Here is an 18,981-nt window from a genome sequence, read left to right on the forward strand (position 1 = left end):
CGATGGACAGGGGGCGGTGTCGCAAAGGTTTAATTCTCTATGTGCACCGTCCGGCGCCCCTTAGAGGGAGGAGATCGAGGAATAAAAGTCTTAATGTCCTTGCGTTTTATGTGGAGAAACGGTGTCCCTCTAGGTTGAAATCAACGTGAAACTTCTGCCTGGGTTAGCTGCGGAAGTCGTGGCGGCCCAGGAATCAAAGGACGGAGTATTTCAATTTGTCTCCGTTTCTGCGGCGCGCTGTCCTCGGACAGTCCGTATTCGAATGTGAGGCTTCTCAAAGAATGCCCGACCAGCTATCCATTAAGACAAAACACCTTTATTTTAACTAATGAAGGGGCATATCATCAACACCCAGCGATAATTATCGATAAGCACACTTAGAGCTAGGATAATTATCGCCGGGTATTGCTTGTTTTTATCGCGGAGATAGTGCGCTATCAGCAACGCTTATCTCCAGAGCGATAAAAATACCAGAGTTAGCTGCCAAATGTGCAATTATCGCTGGTATTCCAGAGATAATCGCACAACGTTTGGCGCTATAATGTTGATAGGGCATGGCATACTTAACCCTGATATCCACCTTCCATTGAATATCATGTCTAAGTTAAACTAAAAGCAGGCGTAAGGAACGTAGCGATAACAGCGGTTAGCGCTACTTTTCTTATTGCTATGCTTGTTAGCGTGCGGATTGACAATTGGAGAAATGTCGGTTAGCGACGTTTCTCCAGTTATTTTTGGAAGGGACGCCCACTTTGCATCTCATTAGAGATGCAAAGAGAGGCGTAGTGAAAAATGGTGCTAACATGCGATTTTGCATGTTAGCACCCTGTTGCTAATAGGGCGATAGTTTTATCTCCGCTTTTTTGGCTTTAAGCCAAAAAAGCGGAGCTACTCCACACCTGCAGTGGAAACAAAATGACACAACCATTCCACAGCGAAAACTGAACATAGACAAACGTGAGATTACAACGTGAGCTTTCACTGAACAGAGAATGTTAGGATAACATTTAATTATACGTATTAATAGTCAAATATTCATTGCACACACCTATTTAAGTATCTCACTCTAAGATATTTCTGTTAATTTCTCCTGCCATATTAATATGAACATTTTTAAGTAACTTTATTAATCACAGTCTAAACACATATATTTCAAAATAAAGTACTTACAGTAACATACTCCATTCCTTTTTGTATATTAGTTACACCACAGTATTTTTGAGTGATGACTACGCGTGAGTTTGACACACTCCTACGTTATTTTCAGATAGGATCAAGATTACATATCTTCACCTGTTTCATTTAGTGTTACAGTGCTTTTGAAAATGTTATGTTTCTCCACTACTGTTGTAGAAAACTGCGAAATGTGTTGACATAAACAATTAGTGAATGTATGTAAAAATATGTGCTTATTTTAACTCCAGAACAGCAAAATTAACCATCTTTAGACATAACCTCCATAGCTACAGAGAAATGGTGCGGGAGTTTTGCAACATTTGATTTATGGAGTACTTTGTCAAAGCGAAGGATGTCAAAGAATGTTTGCTTTCTCTTTTCAGTTCAAAAATCCCATTTACCACTTCCACAACTCAATTGTGTCGAATGACAGTACCCTGATCGTGAAGAACCAGCCTGTGAACTACTCCTTCACCTGCACCTACCACTCCAACTACCTGGTGAACACAGCGGCCTTCGATCAAAGGTAAATCTGCCACCCATCACCTATTCCCGGAAAGGGGGGTTATTCTAAAGATTGAATCCGCTTTCACGCATGTATCCTTTAGTCATACACGATTCTTTCCATCCTCCAGAGTAGCGACGGTTCACGTGAAGAATGGCAGCTCCGGGTCCTTCGAGAGCCAGCTTTCTCTGAACTTTTACTCCGTGAGTTTGGTGTTTCTTTCTTCCTCTATCATCTCTATGATGCAAGGGCTCCATTTTGAAGATTTTCACCAGTGCCGCCATGTCATCTGATGGGAAAAAATAGCCACTTGTTAATATGTAAGATATTAGTGGGATCATTACAAAATGTGACGTCACATTGAGTGACTTCACATGGATGAATTTAACAAAGGCGCATCTGTTCCAAGGAATTGGAAAGTGTACAGAAACCTAGAGTTGACAAATTACCTAATAAATGGAAAAAGCATGCCCCTAAAGGTCTGATTTAAAGTTGCAGAGGGTGAAAAATAGTGCCAGGTGAAGGGTGTTCCGTCTCAGTCGGTTGACAATTTCCAATTTCAACCAACTTCCTTAGAGGCAAAGTTAAACCCGCCCAACACCATGGAACTCCAGATTTCATTTTTTGTGGTGCAGGATGCCCTGCCTAAGGGACATCCTACAACAGGCAGCCCTTTAGGGGCTGCTGTATCCCCTTGCCACCTGAATACGAGGTGAGGGGAGGAGATCAGTGAGGAGACAGCGTAGACAGTGCTCAAATTGATCTGGTGATTGAGATGGGGCCTGTAGTGACCTGCATGACGAGTTATGCCGCAGCCCTTCCCTATGGACTGTGTCTACACCCATCCCACACCCATCCATCACAGGTGTCACTAGTCAGGTGACTCTGGCAATAAAAGGGGCTGGGTGCACGTCCCTGGGCAAGTCATGCGCCCACCAGACTGCTGTCCGTGTCATTCTTTTATTTAGTATGTGGACCTAGGCCACACTACTTTACAGGGCCCACTGAAACTTATTTTTGAGGACCAGCACTTATTTTTCCTCATAAACCTTTGAGCCAGAGCGATAGAGAGAGAAAAATACAAGAGGTAAAGTAGGGCGAAGCGAAAGACAGAAAAACTGTGACAAAGGGAGAAAATAAGAACATGTAAAAGTGAGATAAAGGGACAGGCAGTGTCTGGTGATGTGATAAAGAGATATGAAAGGGAATCAAGATTACACGGCCTTGGTGTTTGGCAAGGAGACATTTATTATCCAAGCTGTGGGCTTCTGAGCAAATCTTCGGAACTCCACACTTAGGGCTAGATGTAGGTAATTTGGATTTACTGATTCATAAATACCGCATTTTACCGATTCGGTATTTATGAATCGGTAAATCCAATGTAGGTAAAAATTCATTAAAAAATGCCGAATCAGTTGGATTCGGTATTTACCGAATCAGTATTTACCGAATCGGTATTTGCCATTGATTCCTATGGGTCTGTACCAATTCGGTAAATACCTAAAAATTCAAGGGTGGCAGGGTGTCACTTTGACACCCTGTTGCACCCCTGATTAGGGCTTGTGTGCCATGTGGCAAACATACATGCCCTAAGGGCATGTATGTGTGCCACAGGGCACAGGTGTACATGCACAGATTTGCATATACACAGGTATTCATTATTTACCACCAACTAATAGTTGGTGGTAAATAACGAATCCTTAAAGCCATGTGGCACTGTTTACTGTTTACAGTGCCACCTACATATGAAAATGCAGATTCGATAATTTACTGATTCTTTAATTTTACCGAATCAGTAAATTTACCGATTCGGTAAATTACCGATTCGGTAAAATTACTGAATCTGCATTTTAATATGCCCCTATATCTCAGTATCCAAATACCGGTTGGTAACGGCCAAAAATACTGATTTTCGGCCGATACCTACATCTGGCCCTTATTCTTTTATAACTTAAGCACTGAATATGGGGACAAGTTGGGGCCACTACAGAGAAGAGTCGGTGTGTCGATTGTAAAAGTGTGGCCCAGCTCCCCGGGCATCTCAAGTGGTGGGGCTGTTTGGGCGGATGGGTCCTATGATATAGGGTTCAGGATTTGACATGGGGTGAGGGCAGGGTGGCTTTCAGAGCAGCCATGATGCTTTCCCACTACTTCAAAGGCCCAAGAAAGCTGCCCACTGTTTTTTATTTTTTATTTTTTAAAGTTTAAAAGCTATTTGTGAAGTTTCAAGACAACCAATGGTAGTTGATGACCACTATAAAGATAAAGGCATTAATAATCCAGAGGGAGTTTATTAAAACAAAAAATATGATGTAAAAGAGAATAGGTAGTGTAGAGGTCTTACATTTTAAAAGTATTCCCATTCCCAAGATGAGGTGCAAGTGGCTGAGCAATGTAATTTATTAATGTAATGGTGCTGCATTACCAGATATTATAAACTAAATTGGTAAGTGGACTGATTGGAGACAGTCCACAAGCATTCTTGCTCTAAAATGTTTTCTCCGTGTTCCCCTTTCACACCAATTCACATGATGTGTCTCTGTCCATTTCATTCTGATGTGCACTATTTCTTTTTGGGGGGCTCTCTATCTGCTACGAGATTGTCAGTGTAAATTTTGCAGATTATCACAATGGGTTGCTAAATATGTGCTATTTGTTTATGGTTAGTGCTGACCAACATTTTCTTGTAATCATCTTTTATGCAGCTTCTCATATACCAGTAACCACACTGCACCGATATTCCTATAATGCATATAGGGGTCAAGCAGAATGTGTGGCGGTCCATTGCATTAAATAAGATAGGCATTATATGATTTATTTTTGTCTGAAGTCAGCACAGTCAAAGCATAACAACTTCCTGTTTCTCGGGCATAATTATCCATACTGTTCCTTTAGCAGGCTAGATTGCTGCTTCATCACCATTGTCTCTTTACCAGAGTGCTTGATACTAATTTTGGCCACCAACAGGCTGCCCTGATACTCTGTCTTGTGGGGGCCGATATTGGGGGGTATAATGTTTCTAGGGAATGGGAGGCCTATACTTTCATCACCATTTATTTATACTCCTGGTACGTGCCCTGCCCAGGAGGGTGAATGTGCTACAAACAATAGTAGTGGCCGGGTGGCTCACTACATCCCTCCCTATCCATCTTGTTGTAAGCAACAAACTAAAATAGCAAACTAACAAAATAAAAACAGCAACAGGAACAACAACAGTCTGTAGTTTCCAACTTCTTCGGAGGTGCCTCCGGTTCTTCAGCACCAATAGTCTCTCAGTTTCTGGCTTGGGCTGGGATTTTCTCGCAGCTGAAACGGTCCTTTGCATTGGTATGCACTGACCACTGGCCTCAAAGTGTTTCCTCTTCCCTGTTGAGTTGCCTCTCCTTCCACTTCACGCTCAAGCCCTGGGGTTTCTGTGACAGTGTTTTCCCCTTTGGTTCCTTCATTCTGTCCGCCTTCCGATTGTTGTGACTTTCGAACCTCCTTAGGATCCTGGGTGGGTAGTACCACCTTTTTAAACCACGACATGTTCCACACTATTCTCCTCTATCCTCTTTGCACCATCACCTCCCAGGGCTCCGGCTTCTGAGTTCTGAATGTCGAACCTGGGTTTCTGTCTTTCACTATTATATGGTCTCCTGTCTTAGCTCTTCTTCTTCTACTGACGAGATCGTTAGCAGTTGCTCTTTTTGCATGCGCCACCTCCTCGTCCATGGTGCCAGGTTCCCATTCTCCACTCACGGGTACTACGCCTCTTACTGCCCGTCTCATTATGAGGTCGCTCGGGGCACACCCGGTGGCGCTGTGGGGTGTTTGCCTGTATGCTCTTAGAAACCGATGCAGACACTCTTTGAGTTTCTCTCGCTGAGCTACTCCGATTCGTAGGGCCTTGTTAGTTGTCCACATGAGTCTCTCTACATCACTGTTGGCCTGGGGCCATTGAGGAGTTATTTTCCGGTGACGGATGTTATGGTGCTCCATGTACTCCCGGAAATCTTGTCCATGGAAGGGTGGCCCGTTGTCAGTTCGCACCACTTCCTGCATCCCCAGTAAGGCAAAAGATTTTTCTAACGCAGGCTTGACATTTTCAAAGGCTGTCGACCTCACAACCACTACAACTGGAAATATTAAATAGCTGTCCAGCAGGACCAGGGTTGGTCTCCCATCCAGGAAACTTCCAATGTTTATACTGACAGATTCCCATTGCTTTGCCAATGGCTGTTTGGAGATTATTGGTGGAGTGGGCGCCTCACTTCCCATTATCTGACACTCGGGACAGCGTCTTACTTTCTCCTCGACCATATGATTCATTCCAGGGAACCATACTTTTGTCTGCAGGCGTGCTTTGGTTTTCCCGATCCCCTGGTACCCTTGATGAGGCAGGTCAATTCACTTCCACAGCCCTGCCGGCATTACGATTTTTGTTCCTCCAAGGATGATCCCCACATTACTCTCGCTAAGCTAGTCTCGGCATCTCCATACCCCCATCCGAGCTTCTCTGTCTTCTTCCGTCCTCCTTGCTCACTCCGTCCAAGAAATATCTCCAGGCATGGCTTCTTAGCATTTCCTTTATAACTACTAGGCATTCATCCTCATCAGTGGCTGTCCGAATCTCTTCCAGTGACATAGCTCGGGGACAGGACGCTCCTGTGACATGCTTGATGAATAACTCATGCTCGTGCTGGGGTCAGCGGGTGTCGCAACAGGTAATCCGCAGGGTTGTTGGCCCCTGGTCGATAGACCACCTCAAAGTTGTAATGTTGGATCTTAACAGCCAACCTTTCAATCCTTGGGGTCCTTGGGGGTCCACTTCTCGACATCCCAGTGAACAGGGGGACCAAGGGTTTGTGGTCTGTCACAACTTTGAATCGATGCCCACAGAGATATATGTCGAAATGCTGACATGGCCACCTTATCGACAGGGCCTCCTTCTCAATCTGGGCATATCGAGTCCCCACCGCCGTCAATGCTCTGCTTGCATATGCAATCGGCACCCAGTCCTCCTCTCCATCTTGCTGAAGGAGTACTGCCAATCGGGCTCGCTCCAACTACCAGTTCTTTGGGGTGCGCCGGTTTGAAATACACCACTGTCGCTCCTTGCAGCAATGCTCCTTTGAAGTCTTGAAATGCCTTTGCTGCCTTCCCCGTCCATTGCCATTTCACATCCTTCTTCATGAGCAGTGTAGCCAGGTGGGGAATAAACCGTCCACAATAATTAGCCATGTCGAGAAAGCTTCTCATCTCTGACTTATTCTGAGGGGTAGTCGCCAACCTCATTGCTTCCAACTTTGCCGGGTCCACCTGTAATCCGTTCTTCGAGAACCTGTAGACAAAGAATTCTACTTTGTTTGCATAGAACTGATACTGCTCTCGGTGCAGCATTAGCCCCTGTTTAGCGAGCCTTTGAAGGGTGGCTGGTACTCGCTCTGCCTGTTGTGACATCCTGCCTCTCCCTGCACCCTGATGGGCTTAACAATGAGAATAGTGGTGGTGTTCCCTTGGATGTGTAGGCTGCCCGTTCCTCTTTATGGATCCATTTGTACTGGTCGATGGGTGAGCCACTCAGTCTCCCAGCCCTTATTAGGCCCTTTCAGTGCCCTGGGCTCTTGTTCTTTCTTCTGGCCTGACTGCCCTGCTGCTCCCACGCTGCGCGTGCTGCTTACCGGCCTGCCCGACGCCCGCCAGTACCAATTACATGTACCAGGGCCATGCACGCTGGGGAAACCTTCTCTCCGCACCGCGGAGCACACATGCAGGTCGCGCCTCTCTCCCCGCACCAGCTGCAGCCCACGCTGGCTGTACCTTGCTTGCACATGTGTTCTTTCCCGAATGTACCTGAGTTGCAGCCACGCACTGGGTGTTTTCTGGCCTCAGCACCACGATGGACAGTCGCTCTCCACCGGTAGGCTCTTCCGCAGGCCAGCACTTCCAAATCAGCGCACAGGCCTCTTTGCGCGCCCGTCTCACGCCGGATCCGATGAATGCAGCGGAGCGCCGCCAACAGCCACACTGCAAATTCACAGTATGCCCCGCCATGCACACAATGGCCTACAACCGCCCTCTTCGCCAGTGTTGTGGTGGCCGTTATTGGGGGGTATAATGGGTCTAGGGAATGGGATGCCTATACTGTCCGCCACACTAATAATGGGGACAACCACTCAGGAGCTCTGTCCGTGCCGTCAGCCACGAGTACTGACATCACCATTTATGTATACCCCCTGGTCCGCGCCCGGCCATGGAGGGTGGATGTGCTACAAATAATAGTAGTGGCCGGGTGGCTCACTACAGCCTGGATGACGACACATTGTCCAAGAACTTAGTTAATCACGCTAGAAGTGTGGGCCATAGTCCTATGAGACTTATCACAGGCTGCTGCTTAACAGAGCTGTGCCCCTCCGATCCCAGGCCAGACGTCACTTGTCTCTCTTTAGCCAGGCCACTTTTTGCGAATGACATTGCTTTCCTCAGATATAAGAAGGCTTAGCAGAGGTGGATTCACATGTGTGCTTGAGTTCTTTCACATAAAAAAACACGGATCTTTAGTTTAGCTGTTTTTGTCGGAATGTAATGTTTTTATTTTCTATGCCAACTTAGTTGTATCTGCACCACAAAAGAGTTCTGAATGTTTCTCGTCTGTTGGAGGTTGTTTCTTATTTGTTTGCCAACATGTTCATGGGTAGCAGTGCCATTGGGTGGTTCTGCTGTTCCCTGGCAGGATGATATCTCTTAATTCAAACGAAAACCTCCAGGTGATAGGCTGTGCTTAAGCCCCGACAAGCTCACCAGGTATCAAACTTAGCCAAGCATTTTACAATCTACATGCAGTTGCTGAGCAGTAGGGGAGAGCACAGGAATATCCATTTTGCCATCACGCTTACAGCCTCCAACACTCTGTCATCCTGTTGCTCATTTCCTTTGCCCAAGGGACTGTCTTGGTGCTGTCTATGACTCAGTGTTTCATTGCTCTCTAAATTCAGTTCATTTGAAATGGGTTTACTTCTTTCTCTAAATCCCCCGGTCCTTCTGTGACATGTGAACTCCGTGACTTCACCTACCACTCCTTCCTTAATGTTCATTCAAATATCAGTACAAAAACGACTATTCACAAAGATAAATTAACATGTTTGCATTTAGAACACGTTAATCTAATACTGCACCTCGGTGTGTATCTACGCTTTTTTGCTATTCACAATTTCACAATTTCTGAGTGAAAAATTACACCCAGGTGTAGACTTAAACATTCCACCCCCAGATGGAGCGTCCTACAAAAGAGTTTACAACTGTGTAGTTACAACTAGGGTCTTTTCACACATAGATCATTACCTGAGTGGTGGAGATCTCTCAATGGGAAAGTATAGGGGAAATTATTAAAGTTTATTATTTTTGTTTAAAAATACAAATATCTTCATATAAAATATAGAGGCAAAATATTAAATTTGATGTGGTTATTTGTATAAAGCTAAAACTAATACCATAGCAGGTTATAACATAAAATATGTATTGAAAAGTTAAAACAAATATATTTACTTGATAAATAACTTCTTAACGAATAATGTAAATAAATATCACCTACAGTAAAAAAAATCATATTTATTGTATGTTACATTTCGTTAAAATGTATTTGCACAATTAAAGCAAATGATTTTTAGTTTTTTAACAAAAGTTAAAAAAAACTCCTTTTATTATTAAAATAAGTGTATTGATAAATGGTAAAATAATAACATATGTATAGAATAACTATTTATATATATAAACGTCAAAATAGTTTTATTTGTTTAACAATAACTTCTGTGTGGTGTTATTTTAAATCTCGGCCTCAATTATTTTTTATAGGAGTGTGTGAGTGACCAAGAAGGGTGTTTGACTTACTCCATGGCTGGTGTACATGCACTATTTCTTTGTCTCATTAGTGATGTAGCATCTGTAGAAGTGTAGGTTGTTAATAGCTATGGGCTTACTCTTTTGTAGGTGGCTGTTTATGTAAACTCCCTCTTACTTTTCCCTAACTATGCCCATTTTTTTGCAGATATTCACTGGTTCCTCACCGCTCCGCCAGATCCCTCCCGCATTAACTACAAAGGGGCTGATTATGATGTCAGGCGGACTGCAACCGACCGGGTGTTGGTTGCGTTAGTCATCTGTCCCTTCAGTCCGACCACCGCATTACGATGCGCCGGGCTGAGGGACCATCCGCTGCTGTTCCGACAGGCTCCTTTAGCCCGTCAGAGTATCGGAAATGCTCATGATCCCTTAATGACGGCGGAGCCAGCTTCGGCTCTGCCACTGGGATTATGATGTCTTTTTCCAACAGCTTTACCATGTTGGCCTTTTTCCACATGGTATGGCCCCCGTGGTGAGGGTCACCCATGGTGCCTCCCTAAACATCCCAAAAACAACAGTTGATGGACAGAATGCAGACCAATGTCATACATTCACCCCAGTACAGAGATCTGGGCCTAAATCCATTGTTTTTTTCCACTCCACACCACCCCAGTTCAGACATGGCTATATGCAAATCAGCCTTGACCCTGTGCCTCATGGGAACAGTCCAGCCCGAACCGCCATGCCATGTCTTCCCTGGATCAGAATCAAGCATCCTGGGACCGGTTTCTGGCTATCAGCCGTCATCAGCCAGGATAGCTTGAAGCCGGTGGTGTGGAGAGCACGGGACTCACGTCTGAGCATACCCCTCCCACTCAGGGTGACAAATGCAAAAACAACAGCTGATGGACAGAATGCAGAACAATGTCATACATTCACCCCAGTACAGAGATCTGGGCCTAAATCCATAGTTTTTTTGCACTCCATACCACCCCAGTTCAGACATGGCTATATGCAAATCAGCCTTGACCCTGTGCCTCATGGGAACAGTCCAGCCCGATCCGCCAAGCCATGTCTTCCCTGGACTGGAATCAAGCATCCTAGGACCGGTTTCTGGCTTTCAGCCGTCATCAGCCAGGATAGCTTGACTCCAGTGGAGTGGAGTGCACGGGAATCACGTCTGAGCATACCCGTCCCACTCGGGGTGACAAATGCAAAAACAACAGTTGATGGACAGAATGCAGAACAATGTCATACATTCACCCCAGTACAGAGATCTGGGCCTAAATCCATTGTTTTTCTGCACTCCACACCACCCCAGTTCAGACATGGCTATCTGCAAATCAGCCTTGACCCTGTGCCTCATGGGAACAGTCCAGCCCGGACCGCCAAGCCATGTCTTCCCTGGACCGGAATCAAGAATCCTAGGACCGGTTTCTGGCTATCAGCCGTCATCAGCCAGGATAGCTTGACTCCAGTGGAGTGGAGTGCACGGGACTCACGTCTGAGCATACCCGTCCCACTCGGGGTGACAAATGCAAAAACAACACTTGATGGACAGAATGCAGAACAATGTCATATATTCACCCCAGTACAGAGATCTGGGCCTAAATCCATCGTTTTTTGGCACATCACACCACCTCAGTTCAGACATGGCTATATGCAAATCAGCCTTCACCCTGTGCCTCATGGGAACAGTCCAGCCCGAACCGCCAACCTATGTCTTCCCTGGACCGGAATCAAGCATAGGACCGGTTTCTGGCTATCAGCCGTCATAAGCCAGGATAGCTTGACTCCAGTGGTGTGGAGAGCACGGGACTCACGTCTGAGCATACCCGTCCCACTCGGGGTGACAAATGCAAAGGGACAGTCCAGGGACGACATGCCTTGGCAGTTCGGTCTGGAGTGTTCCCTTGAGGCACAGAGTCAAGACGGATTTGCATATGGCCATGTCTGAACAGGGGTGGCTTGGTGAGCAAAATAGCGATGGAATAAACCCATATCTGTGACTGGGGGTGAATGTTTTGCCATTGTGCAACATTCTGTCCATCATCTTGTGTGTTTTGCTGTTCACCCTATGTGGGAAGGGTATGCCCAGACATGGGTCCCATGCTCACTAAGCCACTGGAGTTAAGCTATCCTGGCTGATTAAGGCTGATAGCCAGAAACCGGTCTTAGGATGCTTGATTCCGGTCCAGGGATGACATGGCTTGGCAGTTTGGTCTGGACTGTTCCCATGAGGCACAGGGTCAAGACTGATTTGCATATGGCCATGTCTGAACTGGGGTGGCTTGGTGAGCAAAATAACGATGGATTAAACCCAGATCTGTGACTGGGGGTGAATGTTTTGCCATTGTGCAACATTTCGTCCATCATCTTGTGTGTTTTGCTGTTCACCCTATGTGGGAAGGGCATGCCCAGATGTTGGTCTCGTCCTCACTAAGCCACTGGAGTCAAGCTATCCTGGCTGATGAAGGCTGATAGCCAGAAACCGGTCCTAGGATGCTTGATTCCGGTCCAGGGACGACATGGCTTGGCAGTTCGGTCTGGACTGTTCCCATGAGGCACAGGGTTAAGACTGATTTGCATATGGCCATGTCTGAACTGGAGTGGCTTGGTGAGCAAAATAACGATGGATTAAACCCAGATCTGTGACTGGGGGTGAATGTTTTGCCATTGTGCAACATTCCGTCCATCATCTTGTGTGTTTTGCTGTTCACCCTATGAATGAAGGGTATGCCCAGATGTGCGTCCCGTGCTCACTAAGCCACTGGAATCAAGCTATCCTGGCTGATGAAGGCTGATAGCCAGAAACCGGTCCTAGGATGCTTGATTCCGGTCTAGGGACGACATTGCTTGGCAGTTCGGTCTGGACTGTTCCCATGAGGCACAGGGTCAAGACTGATTTGCATATGACCATGACTGAACTGGGGTGGCTTGGTGAGCAAAATAACGATGGATTAAACCCAGATCTGTGACCGGGGGTGAATGTTTTGCCATTGTGCAACATTCCGTCCATCATCTTGTGTGTTTTGCTGTTCACTCTATGTGGGAAGGGTTTGCCCAGACTAGGGTCCCGTGCTCACTAAGCCACTGGAGTCAAGCCATCCTGGCTCATGAAATCTGATAGCCAGAAACCGGTCCTAGGATGCTTGATTCTGGTCCAGGGACGACATGGCTTGGCAGTTCGGTCTGGACTGTTCCCATGAGGCACAGGGTCAAGACTGATTTGCATATGGCCATGTCTGAACTGGGGTGGCTTGGTGAGCAAAATAACAATGGATTAAACCCAGATCTGTGACTGGGGTGAATTTTTTGCATTTGTGCAACATTCCGTCCATCATCTTGTGTGTTTTGCTGTTCCCCCTATGTGTGAAGGGTATGCCCAGACGTGGGTCCCGTACTCACTAACCACTGGATTCAAGTTATCCTGGCTGATGAAGGCTGATAGCCAGAAACTGGTCCTAGGATGCTTGATTCCAGTCCAGGGACGACATGGCTTGGCAGTTCGGTCTGGACTGTTCCCATGAGGCATAGGGTCAAGACTGATTTGCATATGGCCATTTCTGAACTGGGGTAACTTGGTGAGCAAAATAACGATGGATTAAACCCAGATCTGTGACTGGGGGTGAATGTTTTGCCATTGTGCAACATTCCGTCAATCATCTTGTGTGTTTTGCTCCTTAAACATCCCAAGCACCACACGGTGCAGGGATGTTCCCAAACATATATTTTACTATGTCAGCTTGTGCTGTGGGCCTTTACCACCCACTGCACAAACTGCCATAGTAGAATGGATGTTTCCGACCGCCCTAAGGTGCGGTCGCATCCTAATTGTGCAGTTGGAATCGCCAACCTATGGTCGGACGGTTACAGACTGCTTCTGTGCCGGGTGTACGCAAGTGACCCTGGCATTGGAATGAGGCCCAATGTAGCAAACTTACATCTGCATGAATCTCCTCATAGAAACACTGGAGAGGTGGAGTAGGAGCTCTCTATCCAGAGGTTTGTGAATTTTATTTTACAGTAGGTAAGTGGTAATACTGTGGTACTACTTTACATACTACAAACCAGTTGGTTTTTTCGGACCAACGTTTTCTGCCTATTCCAACTCCCTTTTCTAAGAAAAAAAATATTTCTTTCCCCTTCATAGTAACAGCAAATTATTTCTAATTGATGTGACAGAAAAACTTTTTATTGAAAATAATTTGTCTGCAAAAACATCTATTCATAAAATTATATGAACTACAAATACCAATGTTCTGAATCAGACTTCCGCCTGTGATGGAAACAACAGCATCAGGACAAAAGTTTGCTTAGTATGCCTTTGGATCGCAGAATGGGAACAAACAGTGGTAGAAAAATACCGCCCAAAAAAAGAATATTGGCAATGAAAAGCTTTTTAAAAGTTAGTAAGGAGACAGAAAATCAAACACACACACACAGACAATTACAGACAGACAGACAACTCCACACATAAAGCATTATGTTACTCTTTTAAAATGCATAATGCTAAAGGAGTCACTTCCAGGCTCTGAAATCAACCAGCAACAGTTTAGAGAGCCGTAGGGCACCAATGGTCGATAAGGCACAAAAGAGAGTCTCCAGTTTCGTCCTGAAAACAGAAGCTGCGGTTCTGATGGGGCCGATAATGACTCAAGGCTTTCGAGTGCGCCACAATGTATTAAAGAATATAAACATATACGTTCTGGTACACAACTTTTAGTTTTTTTACATTATGAGAAAAGTTGTGTTAAAAGAAGTAGCAATGTTATACTTTCCTCACATGAAATAGAGTTTCTTTCCTGTGATTTGTTTTCCATCACTATCTGAGCAACAACAAGGACTATTCATGCTTAGCAGCATCGCCTATCTTGCCGCCATCTTGGATGTTGTTACTCAGCTGAATGCTACTTCCATTCCTTTTCTTTCAATAATAGTGATTTTGTTTCTTTAGTCAGACCCAAGACTTGACTGTCCTTGCAGTGCATTTGTTCACTGCTGGAAGCCACAGATCATCCCAGAATATATTTGGATCAAATGACCCTGAGGCAGAGAGAACACAATGTCCCATATTCTCCAACACGAGAGCTCCTATCGCTTTCTCTTTCCATTATGACTGGGGCTCTGTCTGAGTTTTTCCAAATCTTGCAAGATATTTTTGTGACTGCTGATTTCCCACAAATGGGTTGGTTGCAGGTAGCGTGGTAAGCGCTTTTATTCAGACCTCATGCCCCATCGGGTAGCTACCTTACTAGAGGATGAAAATTGGCGAATTGTAAATGATAATGCAAATAGTTCAAACTCTCGACAATGTGAGACCTATTGCATTGAGAATGCAATTTTTGGAAAAGTGCCACATGCTGCGCATTCACGTTAATGGCGGCCATGCCCCTTTCTTTAGACCCGGCTTGTCTAAAGAAAGAGGCACGCAGCCATTAAAGTGAAAGTGCGGTATGGGGTGCTTTTACAAAAAAAAGCATCTGTTTGTCAAGTTGACAAACAAATGCTTTTTTTGTAAGAGTGCCCCATGCAGCGGTTTCACTTTAACCCATTGACCGCGGCAGCAATTCCGCCGCGGTGCGGGTGATTTATGACTGGGCGTGGTCAGGACGTCCCCCGGCCGTCCTACGCGCACGCCCACTGTGGCCGTCCGACGCACGCAAAGGGTTAATAGTGGCCGCGCACTTTTCTTTAGACGTTGCTCGTCTAAAGAAAAGGGAGTGGCCGACATTAAAGTGAAAGCGCTGTATGGGGCACTGACTAAACCACACAAATCCATGACTGAAATTTCTCAAAAAACAATGTCCCAACACGTAACAATCAAAAGGCAGTTTAGATATGTATGCACAGAGCATTACATTGGAAGGAAACAAGGAGACTCAAGTGGTTAGTGCATGGCTTGTAATTCACCAATTTGTAGAAATATTTACACATGGAAATACAGTTGAAGGCAGCACTGTACATGAGAATTCATGTGACAACCCAAGGCACTTGGTGACGGAGTGATATATATACAAGTGAAAAGTGACAACACAAGTGACAGAGGTGAACAGCGTGAACGGCGCAAGGTGACAAAATTATGTACAATGGAGGCTCAATAAATAGAAGGTTTTAGTCAAATATAATACATTCAATCATAGTTGTGAGCCAAACGCTAAAGTGCGCCAAACAATTTCGCTGTGGTGTCGACGGCGTTTCGATCCACAGTTGTTTGGGATCTTCTTCAGGACAGGGTTGTTGAGTTGGTATGGTGCTGAAGAGGTTAGGAGGGGGCGGATGTTGGTATAGTTATCCCCAAGAGCGTCAATACGTGATAGGATCCACGGATGTACTAAATTGTCAATGGCGCGGGTGTAACAGCCGGATTCTCAGACCAGATAGGATCAGCTCCTCAGAGCACCACCATCCCAGCCGGAACGTAATCACCTCCCTCCTCAGGACTTATTTACAACAGGTATCTATGCCTTATACCTAAGGATGGGGAAATTAGCAATATACATGCATAGGTTTTCTACAATATCACACTCACACCAGTAAGTCTCGCGGCAGTTTAGGCCCAGACTAGTCTACCCTAGGGCAGTTCTGATTAGCTACCATTACACACTGATCACAGTCGGTGCCCACCCGACAAGCCGCAATCCTGCGGGTCTAGACACCAGTCTCCTCCCTGGTGTTCTCTCACTCACATCCCGAGCCGCCATCCTGCGGGTCTAGACACCAGTCTCCTCCCTGGTGCTCTCTTACTTACATCACAAGCCGCAATCCTGCGGGTATCGCCACCAGTTTCCCGCCTGGTGTTCTCATTAACGCCGCGTACCAACGACGATCACTTTCCTATGAATACTATTGGAAGGAATCTTTCATTGACTACTAGGGATATAATACTACAATATTATAAATCACACAACGGTTTACCGAATTAGACGATGTACAACCTATTCTCCACTTCAGGGGCCCCTCTCTCCCTCATTGCTCAGTCACTCCTTACCTGACTGGGAATCACATCCGTTTATGAAAACAATGTCTGACTAGAAGAACAGGTTACCCTGATTGAACAAGAATACAAGGAACATGCTGGTTCACTAAGAACTGGGGTACTTTATTACAGTAATCATAATAACACAATACTATACTATAATATATATATATATCCTGCAAAGAAAAGTGAAAGGTTAGAATGTGCACACTATGAGACAAAGACTGACGTCACCTGATTAGTGCGAAGTCTGGATTCAGCAGTCATCTAGGTTCCCTTCTCGTCTGTGCCTTGGCTCGTCTTAAAGTCACACTTCTGCAGTCACGGGTACACGTCTGCACCGCTATGCTCTGTCTTCTCTGCTTCCCTCCAAGTCACTGGAACCTTCCTTTCATTAGCTGCTTTCTCTCTCTGGCTGTTCTGCGCTACTCCTCTCTCCTCTCAATCACGGACCATCTTCACTTCTCGGCTTCGATCTTATATCTCAGTTTTAGCCACTCTGGTATTCGTTCTCTTAACTAACTGCTTCACTCGGAATGCTCTGATCTTATAGGTCAAAGCTCGCCAGCTGCTCCAACTAAAATAACTTCAATCTGTCTAAGAGAGTATCAGCTTCTTGGTCTTTCTCGGACTTCAAAATGGCGACTGTCTGCCTGGAAATAATTAATGGCATTGATGCTAATGGCTAGCTGCCGCCGACAGACTGAATCACTGACTGCCTCATGCTTTCACTAATATGGAAGCTTGTTCCTTCATGGAAAGTTACGGCCAGTAACCTGCCGCCCACCAAATTCTTGTTCCTTCCAGTACCAAGGACACGTTCCCAGCCGGCCGGCCTGATATTGTGTCTTCGGAGTGGAGAAAAATACAGTCTTTCGATAAGGGCCAGCCTGAGCCGATTCTCTCCAAGCGAACAACACCTCGTAACTAAAACATTACATTTGACCTAGAAGCATCTCAAGCTGCCGGGGCAGAAAGAAAGATGGAGTCTCTCCCGTTTGAGGCCTACAAGGCCCGAAATAAGCATAACTCCATAGAAGATATACTAACACTCTTACAAAAGGACGGATTAACACTAGTACTAATGAATCTATCCCCTAGCATAAGTTTATAAGCCCTGATCTAAGGAAAAGGGTACGGAAATATATTACTATGCCTTGTGAATAGGCCCTGTCTATGGTTCTAACCCTTGCACTAGAATGATAATAGACTGGAGTCACCTCCAATCATCTTCCCTCAAAGGAGGGCCGAAAAAGTCGGTCAGAACACTTCACCCTTGACTTTAGTCTATTAATCATTCGTTAAAGGGAACTCACATCTGTGGAAGAATAATATGAAACAAAACTAACTGATCTATTTCTCGTGCCGAATCTACAGTGTTGGAGTAGGGAAGGAATGCACTGAATAAAACAGCAAATAGCCACTAAAATACTAATAGCAATCATAATACCCCCTAATATCTGTCGTAAGGAATGTAAGTCAGGTAACCAATTGAAGAGCCAGTCAAACCAGCCCTGGTCAATGTGTTTTCTAACTTCTTCAGTCAAGTCATGAAGTTTGTCAATATGAGCCTTAATGGATTTCGTGTGATCGGACAAGTTAAAACAACAAAGACCTTCAAAATCAGAACAATCATGTCCATGTTTAAGTAAAAGATAATCAATAGCAGCACGATTTTGCAAAATAGCTCTGCGTTCACCCTGGGCATCTAATAACATATCAGATAAAATTGTAGAAGTATGATTAATTGACTTGACCATCCAGCAGGCCATTTTCCCAATTGATTTAGCATTATAGACAGCCAATGCTGGGACACCAATAATCGAAATAGCTAAACTAAGGTATTCAGACTTAGAATAGAGATGTAAGGAAGAATCACAATCCTCATGTAACATCATAGCATCACAAATTACACGGGAATAGGTATTAGGATGTGAAGAAAACATTAATAAACTCAGTCTAGTGATGGCACAAGGGCCTCCGGAAATATTTGCGGGAATATATTTATTTATTTTTTGCACTTATAATGCGCACAGATACCCACAAAGGGTTTCCCGGCGCAATATAGGGCCAAGAAGTATTGCCACAGGAGAAGAGCCAACCAGAAGGTAACAACATTGTGCGATAATGGCTAGGGGCAACTACTATACTCTTACAGGTCATATTATTTTTAACAGAAGTACATGACTTTGGAGGTCTTCGGGAACACAAAGTTCGTTCATGGGCTGAAAAAGAAGTTGCCGCCTTTAGCTTCAGGCGTACACATTCAGTAATTGCATTGGGATCACAAGTAAGGAAAAAGCACAAATCACCCTGGGTGATATTATATGTAGTGATTTGGGAATGAATCGGGGGCGTTGAATCTGAAAGTATAGTACATAAAGGACAATATTCGTGTGCGGCGAAATCGCCGAGATTTATATTGGGTCGGGCATTTGATATATTAAAAATATGCGTTAAGGTTTCTAACGAAGCGGGGACAGCAACCAGACAGGTCGCT

The 18,981-nt window shown here is 45.1% G+C and overlaps 1 protein-coding gene across 1 annotated transcript in view; it reads left to right on the top strand.

The window, feature by feature from the left end:
• TECTB (tectorin beta) overlaps nt 1-18,981 on the top strand; it is a 197,909-nt gene that overhangs the window by 59,287 nt on the left and 119,641 nt on the right. The window contains exons 4-5 of the mRNA XM_086920285.1: nt 1,560-1,702; nt 1,812-1,884. Of these exons, the coding sequence (XP_086776411.1) occupies nt 1,560-1,702; nt 1,812-1,884 (216 nt within the window). The remainder of the gene's footprint in view (nt 1-1,559; nt 1,703-1,811; nt 1,885-18,981) is intronic.

The sequence above is a fragment of the Lissotriton vulgaris genome, chromosome 5, assembly GCF_964263255.1.
Source record: "Lissotriton vulgaris chromosome 5, aLisVul1.2, whole genome shotgun sequence".
NCBI lineage: Eukaryota > Metazoa > Chordata > Amphibia > Caudata > Salamandridae > Lissotriton > Lissotriton vulgaris.